The sequence below is a fragment of the Lathamus discolor genome, chromosome 2 (assembly GCF_037157495.1).
Source record: "Lathamus discolor isolate bLatDis1 chromosome 2, bLatDis1.hap1, whole genome shotgun sequence".
NCBI lineage: Eukaryota > Metazoa > Chordata > Aves > Psittaciformes > Psittacidae > Lathamus > Lathamus discolor.
In genome coordinates this window covers 138,605,574-138,619,989 of record NC_088885.1, presented here as the reverse complement: position 1 = coordinate 138,619,989, position 14,416 = coordinate 138,605,574, and the positions used below count along the sequence as shown (strand labels likewise).

At 38.8% G+C, this 14,416-nt stretch overlaps 1 protein-coding gene across 1 annotated transcript in view; it reads left to right on the top strand.

The window, feature by feature from the left end:
• Window positions 1–7,497: 7,497 nt before the first annotated feature.
• The window catches only part of RGS22 (regulator of G protein signaling 22), a 60,281-nt gene continuing 53,362 nt past the window's right edge, over window positions 7,498–14,416 (top strand). The window contains exons 1-2 of the mRNA XM_065669149.1: window positions 7,498–7,584; window positions 9,261–9,323. Of these exons, the coding sequence (XP_065525221.1) occupies window positions 7,498–7,584; window positions 9,261–9,323 (150 nt within the window). The remainder of the gene's footprint in view (window positions 7,585–9,260; window positions 9,324–14,416) is intronic.

Genomic DNA, 14,416 nt, shown 5'->3' with positions numbered 1-14,416 from the left:
GCTGTGCTGGGCACACAGCCAGGTCCTATAGAAACCAGGCAAGATCATAGAATCATAGGTTGGCCTAAACAGTGGCTGCTGGCCCAGTTCCTCTCTTAGCCATGGGTTTAGATTATCCTGCAGTCTCCATGCCAGCCTGGTGTTGGCTACAAAATGTAACTCTCTCATGGAAGTGTTGCAATTGAAGTATTTGAAAAGTAATAGTTTCAGGAGCTGCATACTCTGGATTTTATTTCCCGAAGAAAATAATAAAATCCAGCATACTTTTACAAAGTATGGGTAATCTGCAAGCGCCTCCTCAATCTACCATGATTTAAAATGACCGCAGGAAAAATAACTTATTGTGTGCATCTTATACTTAATTGATGTTCTGATGGCTTTAGTGAAAAAGAAAGGGAAATTATTATTATCTCAAAAGTGGAAAGGGACTAAGTATTTCCATGAAAGATATTTTAAACAATATCAGAATGGCAGGATTTTGTTAGTGTTTTGTTAAATGAAGACCGGGTGAGAATTTGGAAAATTAATGTGGTTTTTATCCTTTAACTAGGTACTTTTGGAGTCCAGGAGAGCAATAGGTAGGAAAGTAGAATACCTGCAAAATAAGAAGACTGTAATTTTGTATGTTTTTCTGAAGCATTATTGAAATCTTAAGGAACACTAATTAGTTATGGATTCTTACACCATTCTTAACACCTACTGCGTTGACACTGCTGTGTTCTGGGAGCTGATGTCCATGAAATCTGTTTACTTTTTGCTTCTGATTTCTTTTCCCTTCTGATTTCTTTTCTTGTTCTTTCTTCTCCCACCCTCCCTGCCCCAATCCAGATCAGTCTCCCAGTCTGTTTCATTATGCTGCTGCACAAGCAGCCACGGCGCATGACACAAAAAGGTGGGAGGTGATGGTTAGTGGGATGTGTTGTTTCAAACAGCACTGCTGCTATCCACAGGCTTGATGCACTGGTAGTATCTCTCATCGATAACTTGGCTCTTAGCTGGAGAATCCTGGGTTTGAGGACTGTTGTTGGCATCTGTTTGACTGTAACAGATGGAAAAAAGATGGAAAACAGACTGGAGAAATACATGCATGCTTTTAGTGTTTCTTGTTTGGTATATGCCACCTACTGTCAGGAGATGATCTTGTTAAAGGACCTGTTTAGCATTACTGGCATATGTTATTCCTGTCTGCTGAATAGTCTTCGTACACCTCTTGTGCTGGTCCTTTAGTTGTCTGGAACAGCATTTAAGCCAACTTCAAGGAACTGACTGACATAAACCAAGCTACAAGTAACCCCAGAAAATAGAAAAAAAAAAGTTGTCATGACATTTGCTTCCACAACTAAAAGAAAGAAATGGTGGTAAACCCGCAAAGCTTAAATTCGCACAGACAAAATGTATTACAAACCACGGCTCTAGTTTATCCACGTGAAAAATTTAGAATAGACAGTGACAGCGCAGTCTTTTGTGCGTAGTGCCAAAATTTCTCATACACCCCCTGATAGCAAAACCTCTGTGAGAAATAACTGTCGTAGTTTCTTCTGATCTGTATCTTCTGTTTCAGTTGAAAGCTATGCTATGTTAATTGTAACGGGCTGCTAGGAAAAAAATCTCTCTGCTTGCTGTAAGCTTATGTTCCATGGCAGTTCTTTTATCTTGTATGTGGTTTGATAGCTGTGGGTCTAGTATTTCTTTTCTAATTTTCATATTGTCTTCATAGAATGATTTTATTTTAGTATACTTCTTCAAACTGCTGCAATCTGGGTGAGTATTTTTTTCAATTAAGTCTTAATGCTCATTTCCAAACTTAGAAAATGTGGTGTGATACTCTCCCAGAGCTCCAGCAGTTATTTCTTAGGACACTCACACAAATTTGTGAAGGGGTAAGATGACTGCAGGTATGTATATAGAATCATAGAACAGTTAGGGTTGGAAGGGACCTCAAGATCATCTAGTTCCAACCCCCTGCCATGAGCAGGGACACCTCACACTAAAGTATGTCACAAATACACTAAACCATGTCACTAAACCATACCACAAATTGCTAAGTGGTCCTTCCAAATCTAATTCACTTTCCGGTTGTGCCTTGTATTCCCTTCGTCTTTTCTAAGACTTATACGAAACAAAGAGAAATAAAACTTTTTATATTAAGTCTTTAAAGTTAAAAACCTCCAAAAACCCTTTAAACTTAACACTTCTACATTGTCCTGGTCGAATAAGATTATTATAGGAATCCTTCAGTTGTTGGTGAGATGGACAAGTCAAGGAATATTCTCCAGTGACTATCTAAAAAGAGACTTCTGCAGAGGTCCAGCTCTTTGGGCTTGCCTTCCCTCTGACAGTCTCCTCCACTAGTAAAAAGTTTCTGATATTGATAGACTAAAGCTTTGTCACATCTTTTCCTTTACTATTTTAGAATCATAAAATCATTTAGGTTGGAAAAAACCTTTAAGATCAAGTCCAACTCTTGCTCTAGCACTGCCAGGTCCACAACTAAACCATATCCCCAAGTGCCACATCTACACATCTTTTAAATACTTCCAGAGATAGTGACTCCACCACTTCTTCATGCAGCCTGTTCCAATGCCTGACAACCCTTTTTGTGAAGAAATTTTTCCTTGGTGCAACTTAAGGCCATTTCCTCCTGTCCTGTTTCTTGTTACTTGGAGAAGAGACCGATGCCCACTTTGTCACAACCTTCTTTCGGGTATTGTATTTGCTACTTTTTTGAGTGAGTAATTAATTATGGGGATGTTCATAACTTTACTGTGACCACTGCCAGGAATCAAACACAGGTTAGCACCTAAAAACACAAGTGCACGTTTGGATTTAATAAAGCTATTCAATTTATGTCTTTACTGAGCAAGTCACAAGGGGACTTGTTCACCCAGAAATGTGGCATAGCTTACATGCTTGTTTCTCTGAGTGCAAAGTTGTCCCAGCAGTTTTAATCTGATTTGCCTGAGTGATACCTTAATTGGTAAATTGCTGAAAGCCTAAATTTCTGAGAAATGTGGAGGAAAGGGACAATGACAGAGTAAAGTCTTCACTGAAAGTCCACTTTTCCAAATGGCTCTTTAGTAAGGAGCAGAGGAGGGAGATGTCAGCAGGAACGGAGAGAATCAATCTATGTTTTCCTCCCATTTGTCTTCCTGTGCAGATCTCTTTCTAATAATAATCTGAAACCTATTTCTTGTCTTTTTACTTTCTCTTGTCTAGAATCCTCTGTCACACCTAGCCATTCATCTTTTCTAAAAGGTCAAATGCTTTTTGGGATAGATCATGGCTTTGACTACGTTTCTGAAACATTCTGTAGGTCTGCAGTTCTGCTAAGTTAAGTAATAATCAAAATGAAAATAAGAGCAAGGAAAGAAAAATGTGGAAAAGGGGGTAAATCAGCTTAATCAGGGACTGTAGCGGGAGGACAAGGGCTAATGGGTGGAAACTTAAACAGGAAAAGTTTAGAGTAGATATAAAGAAGAAGTTCTTTATCGTGAGGGTGCTGAGGCAGTGGAATGGGTTGCCCAGGGAAGCTGTGAATGCTCCATCCCTTGCAGTGTTCAAGGCCAGGTTTGACAGAGCCTTGTGTGACATCGCTTAGTGTGAGGTGTCCCTGCCCATGGAAGGGGGTTTGGAACTAGATGATCTTAAGGTCCTTTCCAACCCTAGCTATTCTATGATTCTATGGTTCATATCTTCGCTTCACCTGCTGGTGAACTTTAAACTGGCAAAATAAAATCAAGACTGAAATGCACACCCCCCCAGTACTTGACTAAAATCTATGTTGTTAACTGAGATAATAAGAAAATGATAATGACTGCTAATAGATTCTTCATGAGAGAATACAATATTTCCTGTTGAGCTTAATCCAAAATGCAATCTTTGAAGCACACTACACAGAAAACAAAAACCTAAGAGTTTTATACCAAAATATACCAGATGACAGGAGAGAAAAAAGACTTTTTTTCTAATGGACTTGTTTTCAAACTTGAATTCTAGCTAACCTGAATTGTGGCTTCCACTTCTTGATTAAAAAAAATAGGAACTCCAAAACGCATTCACCATGTTTCTTTGGTTTTTTGGGGTTTTTTTTAAAATTACAAGCATTTAGGGAGATTTAGGAGAATGTTATACACCAAAGACTATGTTTAAACCTGCATCAAAAAAAAAAAAAAAAGGAGGAAGGGAGTAAAGAAGTTCAACAAACTTTAGCTTAAGCATTTGAAATCATATTAAGTAGTTTAGTTACGAGACAATGCAGTTTCATATACAGTTCAGTGCAATTCTACCTGTTGGAAAGGGTTAACTTCACATTTTATGGGTGTCCTGGGTTCAGCAGTAGCAGTCATTTTTCTCCTTCTCAGTAGCCGGTACAGTGCTGTGTTTTTGACTTTCAGCCTTGGAACAACGCTGACAACACCGATGTTTTTAGTTGTTGCTAAGTAATGTTTAGTCTGACCAAGGACTTTCTGAGTCTCATGCTCTGCCAGGGAGGAGGGGAAGCCAGGAGGAAGCAGAGACAGGACACCTGATACAAACTAGCCGAAGGGTAGCCATGCACGGTATATAAACTGGGTGCAGTTACCCAGAAGGGTTAGATCACCGCTCAGTCGGGCTGGGTATCAGTTGGCGGGAGGTGAGCGGTTATATTCTCTTTCCTTGTTATTTCCCTTATAATTATTATTATTGGTGGTAGCAGCAGTGATTTGTGTTATACCTTAGTTACTGGACTGTTCTTATCTCAACCTGTGTGAGTTACATTATTTTGATTCTCCTCCCCCATCCTTCCGGGAGTGGGAGGAGGAAGGTGGGGGAGTGACTGAGGGGTGCGTGACTGAATTTCCAAGCTGGGTTTAAACCACGACAATGGCCTATCTTGTTATGCTATTCCTCTTTCATATACATTAAGTATAGCTGTTTAAAATATTTCATAATCACAATAGAACAGAATCTTTGAGGGAACTTGCATGCTAAAAAGCCTGAAGAATTTATTCAGTTCTAGGATCAGAGACACTAGGTAGGGTGTTTTTCAGATTGTGTTTTTCACTTGTGGAACACCTAAATTCCACTGAAATCCTCATATAGGAACCTGAATTCCTTCTTTGTATTTAGCTTTTGCTGACCATAACAGAAATGTGACTTCTTATATCTAGGAGTACCCCCTCAAGCCAACAAAGAAACTAACATTCTGGGAGTAGACTCTATTCTATGTCTTTTAATGTCTTTTCTCCTTCTACCTGGGCTAATTATAAACTTTTCCCTAATTGTGGGAACACATAACTGCCTTTGGATTTCTGCTAGATCTGGGCCCTGGTGGTAGGAGGAAGCAAAGAAGGCTGTTACCAAGGCTGCAGGTTGTGTTTCTGGCACATCGCAGTGGGGCTGTTTGTACATATATGGATGCAGAATTATTTGATACATGATGTAAATCCATTGGTCATTAGTCATATGTTTGGGGATTTATTTTAAGGCAAAATCCCATGTGGCTGGAGGGTTGTGCTGATGTAGGAGAAGACAGAATATCATTTTGGAGTAAGAACTGCCTAGGTCAGTCAAGAAAAGAGCATTTAATTTCTATTCTTGCTACAAGCATCCTGAAATTCCTAGTTTACAGACATCTCTTTTGGGACCATATCATCAGTATGCCTGATATTTGAGTCTGCTTCAGGGAGATTTGCATCAGCAAGAGAAGTATTTGCTTACACCTCAGCTCACCCCATGCATTGTTTACAGTGTCATAGCAACCCCGCTTTGCTGGGAGACATGCAGCAGCGGCAGGCTGCCCTGGTGCAGACCAGCACTCACCAGCCAGGTCCAGGAACTCTGCAGCCTCTAGTTCTGGACTGCAGTCAAGGATTTCACCTTTGCAAATGAGATTGTCGTCTTGTAGGTGTGGGTGCTGGCCCTTACGTGTGTAGATCCAGGATGCAGTCGAAGAGGCTAACCACTGGTATGTAGTGCTTCCCATGCAGGGGGATGGACTGAAACTGTGTCAGACAGGGGGTCTGACCCAAGGGCGATTGTCTTAGGTACAGAGATGGTGATACAAAAGGGGGGGATTTTGAACTGCTAGGTTTAAATTCAGTAAAATTCCTTAATCTCAAGACAGAACTTTATTCCCTTCAGATGTAACCATGGAAGGCAGAATAGCCTTCTAGAATGAGTGAGGTTTTGATATCTGGGAACACCAACAATCACATTTTTAAAAATTTTATCATATGATTCATAATATTTGCTCTTCGAGGCTCCCACAGTCTCATTGAAATCTATATTTTCATTAAAACCAGCAAGATTCAAGTAATCAATTTTGCAGAGCAAAGCTGACAAGAAGTTAACTAATATGTATGAGAAATAATCTAGTTAAATAATACTTGAATTATATTTAAATCATACTTGTGGTAGATTTTTTATTTAATCCTTTTATCCTTTTTATACATGGGTCAACATTACTGCATGTTCTCAGAGTTTATTTTATTTCCTCAGGCTAAGTTATTATATTTAAGGATATGCAGGAAGGTTGTCATGCCTCACTACTTTTTGTTTCTGTTCAGTAATCATAGTTGAACAAGCTTGACTGTATTGCTTGAATAGCACGATATTTCATTTTTGTATTTCAGAGCCTCCATGTATCACAGAAGAAGTGTTTGTAAGTATGCTTTATAAAGCTTGATCATTCATTTTGTCATGCAACTGTAGAACACAAAAAGCAAAACACATTTTTGGAAACTGTTGTCTGATTTCTCAATTCTTTCCTCTCTGTAAATATGGAGTACTGAGTGATTTCTTGGTATTTTTCTCAGACAAAAAAAAATTATTTAGTTTGAAAATAATTAGAAAGTAAAAAGTAACAGGGAACTATGGAGAAGAAGGATGGAAATGAAAAGGAAAGTGAAATATGATGAAGGAATGAAATCATGAGCTGGAACGTTCGACATGACAGGTTTAACAATCTTCTCCTTACTTTATCTTTTCTGCTCTTTGCTCATAGCTCATTGCAGGATTTCTCTGTTGTTTGCCTTTTTTACCTTATTTGTTACTCTGTTGTTTTACCTTATTTGAAGTGACACAAGCAATGGATAAGAGGAAATGGCCTCAAGTTGCATCAGGAGAGGTTTAGATTGGGTATTATGAAAAATTTCTTCACAGAAAGGGTTGTAAAACATTGGAACAGGCTGCCCAGGGAAGTGGTAAATGAAGAATAAACTAAGTATTTAGAATAAAAAGAATAACCCCCCCTAAGAATAAAATTAGTCTTAAAAAATAAATATTTTTCTTTCTTTTTTTTTCTGTCTTTTGTCAGAAAATACTATGAAATTACTCAGTACTCCATACTTACTTATTTGTAGTGGTAAATACCTCCAGATGGAGTCACTATCCCTGGAGGTATTTAGAAGATGTGTAGATGTGGCACTTACCGACATGGTTCAGTGGTGAGCTTGGTCGTGCTAGGTTAATGGTTGGACTTGATAACCTAGAACGTGCAAATATGCAAGTGCAACTATGCTTTCAAATGAAAATAAGACTGACCACAAAAAAACCCTTCAAACACCAGAGAACAGTATGCTGTGCATAGATGCAGTAAGATCAGTAAGTAGCAAAGCTTGCATTAACAAGATCATAAACATTTTATTGATTAATCAACCACTGTGTTTACATTTCTTGCTGTTATATGGGACTGCAGAGAATTATATCCCTAGCAAATTAAAAACACATGTTACCTGGATATTCTTAAGCCAGTAATATATGGGTTGTTTTGCATAAGTCTTTCAAAACAATAAGATATCTTCATGGGGTATTATCATATCTGTCTGTCTTCAGATTCATGCTTATCAGTGTCAAATCTAATTGTGCATTGCCCAAACCAAACACGAGGCACACTGAAGCTTCTTTAGATTTTTTTTTTTTTTTTGCTGTTGTTATTATTGATTATGTTAACGCTTGCTGAATTGAGGTTTCTGGGTCTGATTGATTTCCTAGTGACATTAGGGAGAGGATTTTCTGTTGACTTCAAAATGCTTTGGGTTAGACACTTTGGTAAATTGTTTCTGGGTCTGATTGATTTCCTAGTGACATTAGGGAGAGGATTTTCTGTTGACTTCAAAATGCTTTGGGTTAGACACTTTGGTAAATTCTCCTATTTAATCAATGCCCTAACATCTCTAGGTCCATGGTACTGCAAGTGCGTTGGACCATAGTCCTGTGATCCAAAACCCCCACCATCTCTGTAATGCAGAAAGTATTGTTTTCAGTGTTGTCAGTATCTTCCAGGAATAAGCGTGAGCTAACTTGCCTGTCCTGTGTCACTCCTAGCAGCAACCACTAATGCTGAGGAATAAATGTTGTCAGACTAAGGCCAGACAAACACTTTGAACTTAAAGAGAAAAAGGATTTGTGTCACAAGACCTTTGCTGATATTGGTACATACATTTGATTTGGGTGAATTCTCCTTGTGTTGCAAGACAGAAATAACAGAATATTTAAGAATCTGAAACTATTACGAACATTTAGGAGTCTTCATTATATTGAAGACAGATTTCTGAAGACCAATGAAATAATGTTCTATTTTTGTCTTCCATTGAATGGAAATGGGGGCTCAGTGATTTGTCAGCAGCAAAAACCATTAATTTCTACTGTGCAGTTTTTGAGTCTGGTTAGCAGGATTTGTAACACAGGGGTCAGAACCCACCTGCAGATGTAGTCTTTACTTCTGATGAGGTCAACAGGAAACATCCCAGTTCTGTCAAAGAGATGGCATACACGGCTTGCTTGGTGTGCCAAATTATAGATCAGTGACCTCCCTTTTATTTCCAAACATCCGCCAAAACATCTCCAAGCAGCAGTGTGGAAACAGAAGCAGGCTCTAGTGAATGTTTAGACTCCTCTTCTTCTCAGATACAAGAGAGAAAGGTTTAATGTTGGGAATTTCTAGACTCTTAGTTTAATGCACATTTTTTCAAAAGTAAATGAGCAGATTTCCAGCTCTTAGAAGCTGTTGGGTTTATGAAGGCTTTATCTGTAAATTTCTTGGCAAAGGATTTACCTTCATGTGTGTTTTTTAAATTGCTAAGGGCCTCAGCAGTGTGGAATGGCTGGAATATAACAATGATGTAATGATTATATTCTCAAAAGTGGGAAACAACATTTTGCAAAAGTTTGCATGTCATTATCTCATGGAAAAAAACATTGTTTGAGGCAATAGTGTGTTCAAACCATGTTAGTGCAGATTAGTAAAAGCTTTGCTTTGTGATTTTATTTCTCTGTAGGAGGAATTCTTAGCCACAGATTTTATGCTTGTGGAATACTTTAATGAATTTTTGAGTCTTCCGGTAAGTACCTTACAGAAATCCCTTGCAAAATACAAGAAACACCTTACTAAGATTAATCCAGCTTAGAACATTTTGCATTTTTCTACTGGGTAGTTAAATGGCTTATACAATTTATCTGTATTTTAATGGTATCAGCTGTTATTGTTTAATGTTATTATCAGTGTCAAGAAAAATAACACAGTATCTGCACTTCTGGGGACAGATATTATCTTGCAAGTTAGCATATTTAAATCACGGTGCACTAAAATAACACGGATAGGAAATGAAAAAAAACACATAAATACTTATTTAAATAGTATGAGGAGTTCACATCTATTCCAGTATCACAACATGCCGACATAACAAATGTTTGTCCTTTTGCATTATTCTGGCAGTGCACTCGGTGATTAATAAACATTTTAGCTCAGAAACCAATTCTGTTTCTCTTCATGGTTGTGCAGGTCTCAAAGTTTGCACACCTCTTCCTCTCCCATCTGCAGCTGGAAGGATGCAGCCTTACACTGTAGTTTGTGTGCTAATCTGGTTGCAGCTAGACCACTGTACCCAGTGCCCTATATTTAACCAGTTGCCCTATATTTTTCTCCTTTTCCTCATCAGCTACCCTTCCTCCCCACACTCTTGTGAGAGTCAGATGTACTGTCCTGCTCCCTCTACATGGCAGCCTCACTCAACTTCGTTTTAGTAGTCTTGGCCCTGACTATCCCCATTCTCTCCGTCTCCACACCTCACATCCCTATTCTCCTTCGAAGTGGCACAGACCTTTCCACAGCGTAACTCATGGCTCCCGTGGGGTCTGATCTGCTGCAGAGCTGTCCCATGGCCCGTCCCCTCCTGAAGCACTGCAGTCCAACAGGCTGTACTGTGAGATCATATACCTATTTCTGCAACTTGCTTGGTAGGAACCACCACCAGCATTAGGAAGGGGCAGTATATTTTTTGATGCTCCTTGGACTTAAGACAATGGTATAGCCACCGTTGGAATAAATTGTTATGATTCAGGCTTACCAAACTGAACTAGACACAGATGTGCTAAGCCACATAACAGATTTGTGTAAAAGTACACATAATGGGATTTGCAGAACTAAGGATGGCAGAATGGACTCTCCCTACCTATTTTTTATCTTAAAATAAAATTTGGAGGTATTAACTCTGTATCAGAATGTGGGTTTTGTGCACAGCAGCGATACGGACTTCTCTGAGGAGCTCAGCCTTTTCATACTTTCACCACACTGCAAGATTCCTAAGAACAATTTTTACAAAGCTAGGGAGACACAGATGGAAGAAAATGAGTGTGAGAGGGCTGGGTTTTTCTCTTTTTTTCCCCCCTCGCCTTGCAGCTGGTTTAGAATATCTAAGTCCAAGCCTAGCTACATAGCTTTTAAACCCAGGCCTCCTTCCTTGTGCCAGATTGTTCTTAGCACAGGAATACCATCCTCCATGCCTTTGCTGCTTATTTGGAAACTATGCTTCAAGTTTTCCCTGAATCACAAAGGATGGAGTGGGTAAGAAGTTCAGCTTGCTTAGTTTCTGGGTCTCCCTGGACGTGCACAGATCTCAGAATGTTTATTAGAGGCCAAAATTCTCCTTGGCCTCAGAGGGCTCCTCAGCCCCTAGTCCTGGCGCAGCTCAGCAGCTCTGAACCGCAGTGATTGTCCAGGAATTCCTGACAGCTCTGGAAGCCCACAGAAAAGAGTTTACAGACACTCTTGAGTAAACACTGTTTTATGCTGGTAATCCTGTTAGGTTTCTAAGATGACACATGGTCTCTTTTCTATATATTGACATATCTTCATGAAAGCATGCTCTATTAGCTACTTTTATCTGTAATGTTCTCATAAATGTTTTTATTTTCTTTGACCTTTTCCTGAGGATTACCCTTTTCAGGATTAAGTTCTATTAATGCCTTGAGTTCTGTGGTTTGAATACCTTATATTCCCAAGTTCCTTCTCCTTCTCAGAAGGCTTCTACTAAAACACCACATTGAAATTTCCATTGCTTTATTCTTGTTGTATTTATATGCAGTTGCCTGGGAACAGTATTACCCAGGTGTGCTAGTAGTTAGGCAACAAGTTAAACTAAAAATATTGTGTGACTTGATACCAGAAATCAGGGGTAGCATATGCTTATTTTAAGGGACTGCATCTGCATTGATTTATAATGCACCAGTAGTGTACGGAAAATTGTATTACTGGTGACTTGATGTAGCAGTAGCAGATTGGTGTTTTGTTTTATTTTGCTTTGATTTACAGTATATCCTTTAAGTGATCCTGTTGTTGTAATAATATTCAATACAATCTGACATGAATATCTAGGTAATCCAAAGCTCTATATACTGTAATGAAGGATAGTTTGTACAGAAAATACTTATGAAAGATAAAGTAATACAAAAACCCTCATGAGGGCACTTGTTGCCAGTAGTACAATGCCTTCACAATAGCAGAAACCAATTACGTGGCACACAAACTAGTTACACCTTCCTTAGTAACTAATCTAAAATGAAAGATTTGAGAGAAACATTGGCAAGGATACACTTCCATTTCTAGCCTGACAGGCATCCCTACAATTTGAATCTTTTATCCATGTATCTAAAACATCCAGTTTTAATATATTCACCCAGGAATGAAAATTCAGAAGCCAAGAATGAAAATTCAGAAGCCAAGAATGGCTATCCAGCTCAGTGTTGGAGGCTTCAGTAAGAAAGTGCAGTAATGTCAACTTATTTGTCCTGAACTTTGCAAGCTGACTGCTACTTGTTCTATTCCAAGTCCATGCTGGGGCCTTACCTCCTCATTTTCCAGTTACCACTGATCTTGATGAAGACACACTCCTCCTCTTTGCAACCTCGGGGAGCTGCACTAGCAACAAAAGTGCTAACTGCACCTCAGTTGAAGCATATTCAGGAGATGACACGTCTGGTGGCAAGTCCCTGGCTGTGGGTTTGCTTGCAGCAGAAAGCTACCAAGTGATCACAGTTTTATCAACTTCAGATTTGAAGACTACTTCTTTTGAAATTGTTCTCACTATAAAAGCTCTCTGCTGAGTAGTCAGGATCCAGGATTTGGTGCAGGTGATGATTCTGAAAACAACTAAAGCCCAACTAATAAAGTTTGGGTGAATTGGTCTTTCTGAAAACAAAATGCTCCTGAAAACCTAGTGCTCTTAAGTGCAGAAACAGCCCTGATCTACAAAGTAGCAAAAGATGGAAAGGGCAGAAATCAAAAAGCAATTCACTGTGCTGTATAGTTCTGGCCCTTCTCTGTTTTGAAGATGGCGTGACTAATTCGATGCATCAATGCATCAATTCAAAGCATCAGTGCATGCTCATTAGTTTCCTCCTGTCTTTTCCAGGTGTGTGGTGAGAGGCTGCAGGTGCCAATACAACCTCCTATAAAAAGGCCCCACATGCATATTATGTTGGGACTCAGGACTAGAACTTGCTTGATATCTTTGACATTCAAGGAAGCAAAAGAAGCATGTTTTACTTTTTTTTCTTGTTGATAGGGGGTTTACTCAAAATGTTAATTAGATTGTGGTATGTAATTGTGACCTGTGTCTTACTCATTGATGGAAAGGAAATCCTGGACTCATTAAAGTCAATGGGAGATTTGCCACTGACCATGTGCAGTATGAATTTTCCAGATACTTCATAGAGCTGCTCAAATTTTCTTCTGGTCTGGACTCCCGCTGACATTTAATTATGATACACACATACCTGTCTTAAGGAAGTTTTGGCAAAGCTCCTCGATGAGGTCTCTATTAATTCCCACCCTTTCAAGGCCTTAATCTAAGAGGCAGCCAAGCTGTGGTCATTCTATTTGTCCTGGGATCTAACTACATTATTTGGGGTGGGATGTAGTGAACGTATTTACACTTTGTTAACTGTATCTGAAGTTAAGTATATCTGAAAACTGTTAAGGCAGAGAACAGTGAGATTTATATGCCTGACATCCTGGTAACATGGTGATGGATGCTGTTTTGGTTTCTGTTTTGGGAGGACTGAGAGAAATTTGCCTTCCCTTCAGTTAAGTGTATAACTTCAGCTTTCAGAATTATGTATTCTGTTTATTCTTCAGCTGAAACCATATTCAATGTTCATTTGACAGTTAAATTTCTTTGCTGTCAAAAATGTACATGCAATGGTTTATTTATTTATAGTATTGCTGTACTGCAATCTGAAAACAGCTTTTTGTTGTTTGCTTGGAGATTTTTTCTGAAGCTGGGGTTACCACACTGAGTTACATTGTTCGTACTGAGTTCAAGAGGAGAATTGTCTGAGTGAATCAGTTTGCAAAATCAGCAGACTTCTTATTTGTTGGTATTCTTAAGTCCTTGTTGATCCTACTTATTGTTTTAAATTGATAATGTATGAATCCCAAGCTTCAAGGCTCCTGCCAAACCATATTTACTTTTTCTTATCATCTTGAGGTATAATTTGTCTCTGGAGTTTTCCCTTTCCATCTTCAAAGGATCAAAAATTGGCCCAAACTAGAGAGAGAATGATACACTTAGTCTTTGCTTAGTGTATTTTACTTGTCTGTGAAAAGCCAAAGCACTTGCCAAATGTGGGGTAAGAAAGATATTTCTTAGTATATTAGATTGGCACGGATGACTTTTTCCCCTTCCTTCCTAGTGTAGGTTATCACCCACTCATTGACATAGGCATCTTCACTGAAGAGATTCATAATTATTGCAATGACCTAGAATATTGGTGGTGCTATAAACCTCTCTCATTACTGTTCTGTGAAACATTGTATGATTTTACAGCTCTTGGCTTCTGTGGAAAAGGTTTTAAGCTCACTACAGGGTATTGAACAGGGTTTTTTTTTTGTGGCTTGTAATGTGTGCGAATGGTTAGATCATGTGTTTTGCTCCAAAGTTCTTCACATACCAGAAGGGAAATGGATTGACTGATCCTCTCTCCTGTACTGTAACTGGGAAAATGTTATCTACAAGAAATCACACTTTTTTTTTTTTTTTTTTCTCCTGTTCCCATTTGATTTTTTTGTCTTAACATGATCATTTTATTTTTGTGGCTGGGATGAGTTAAGGAGGTCAGGACTTACCTCTTCTTTTATTATGCTTATAAAGACATT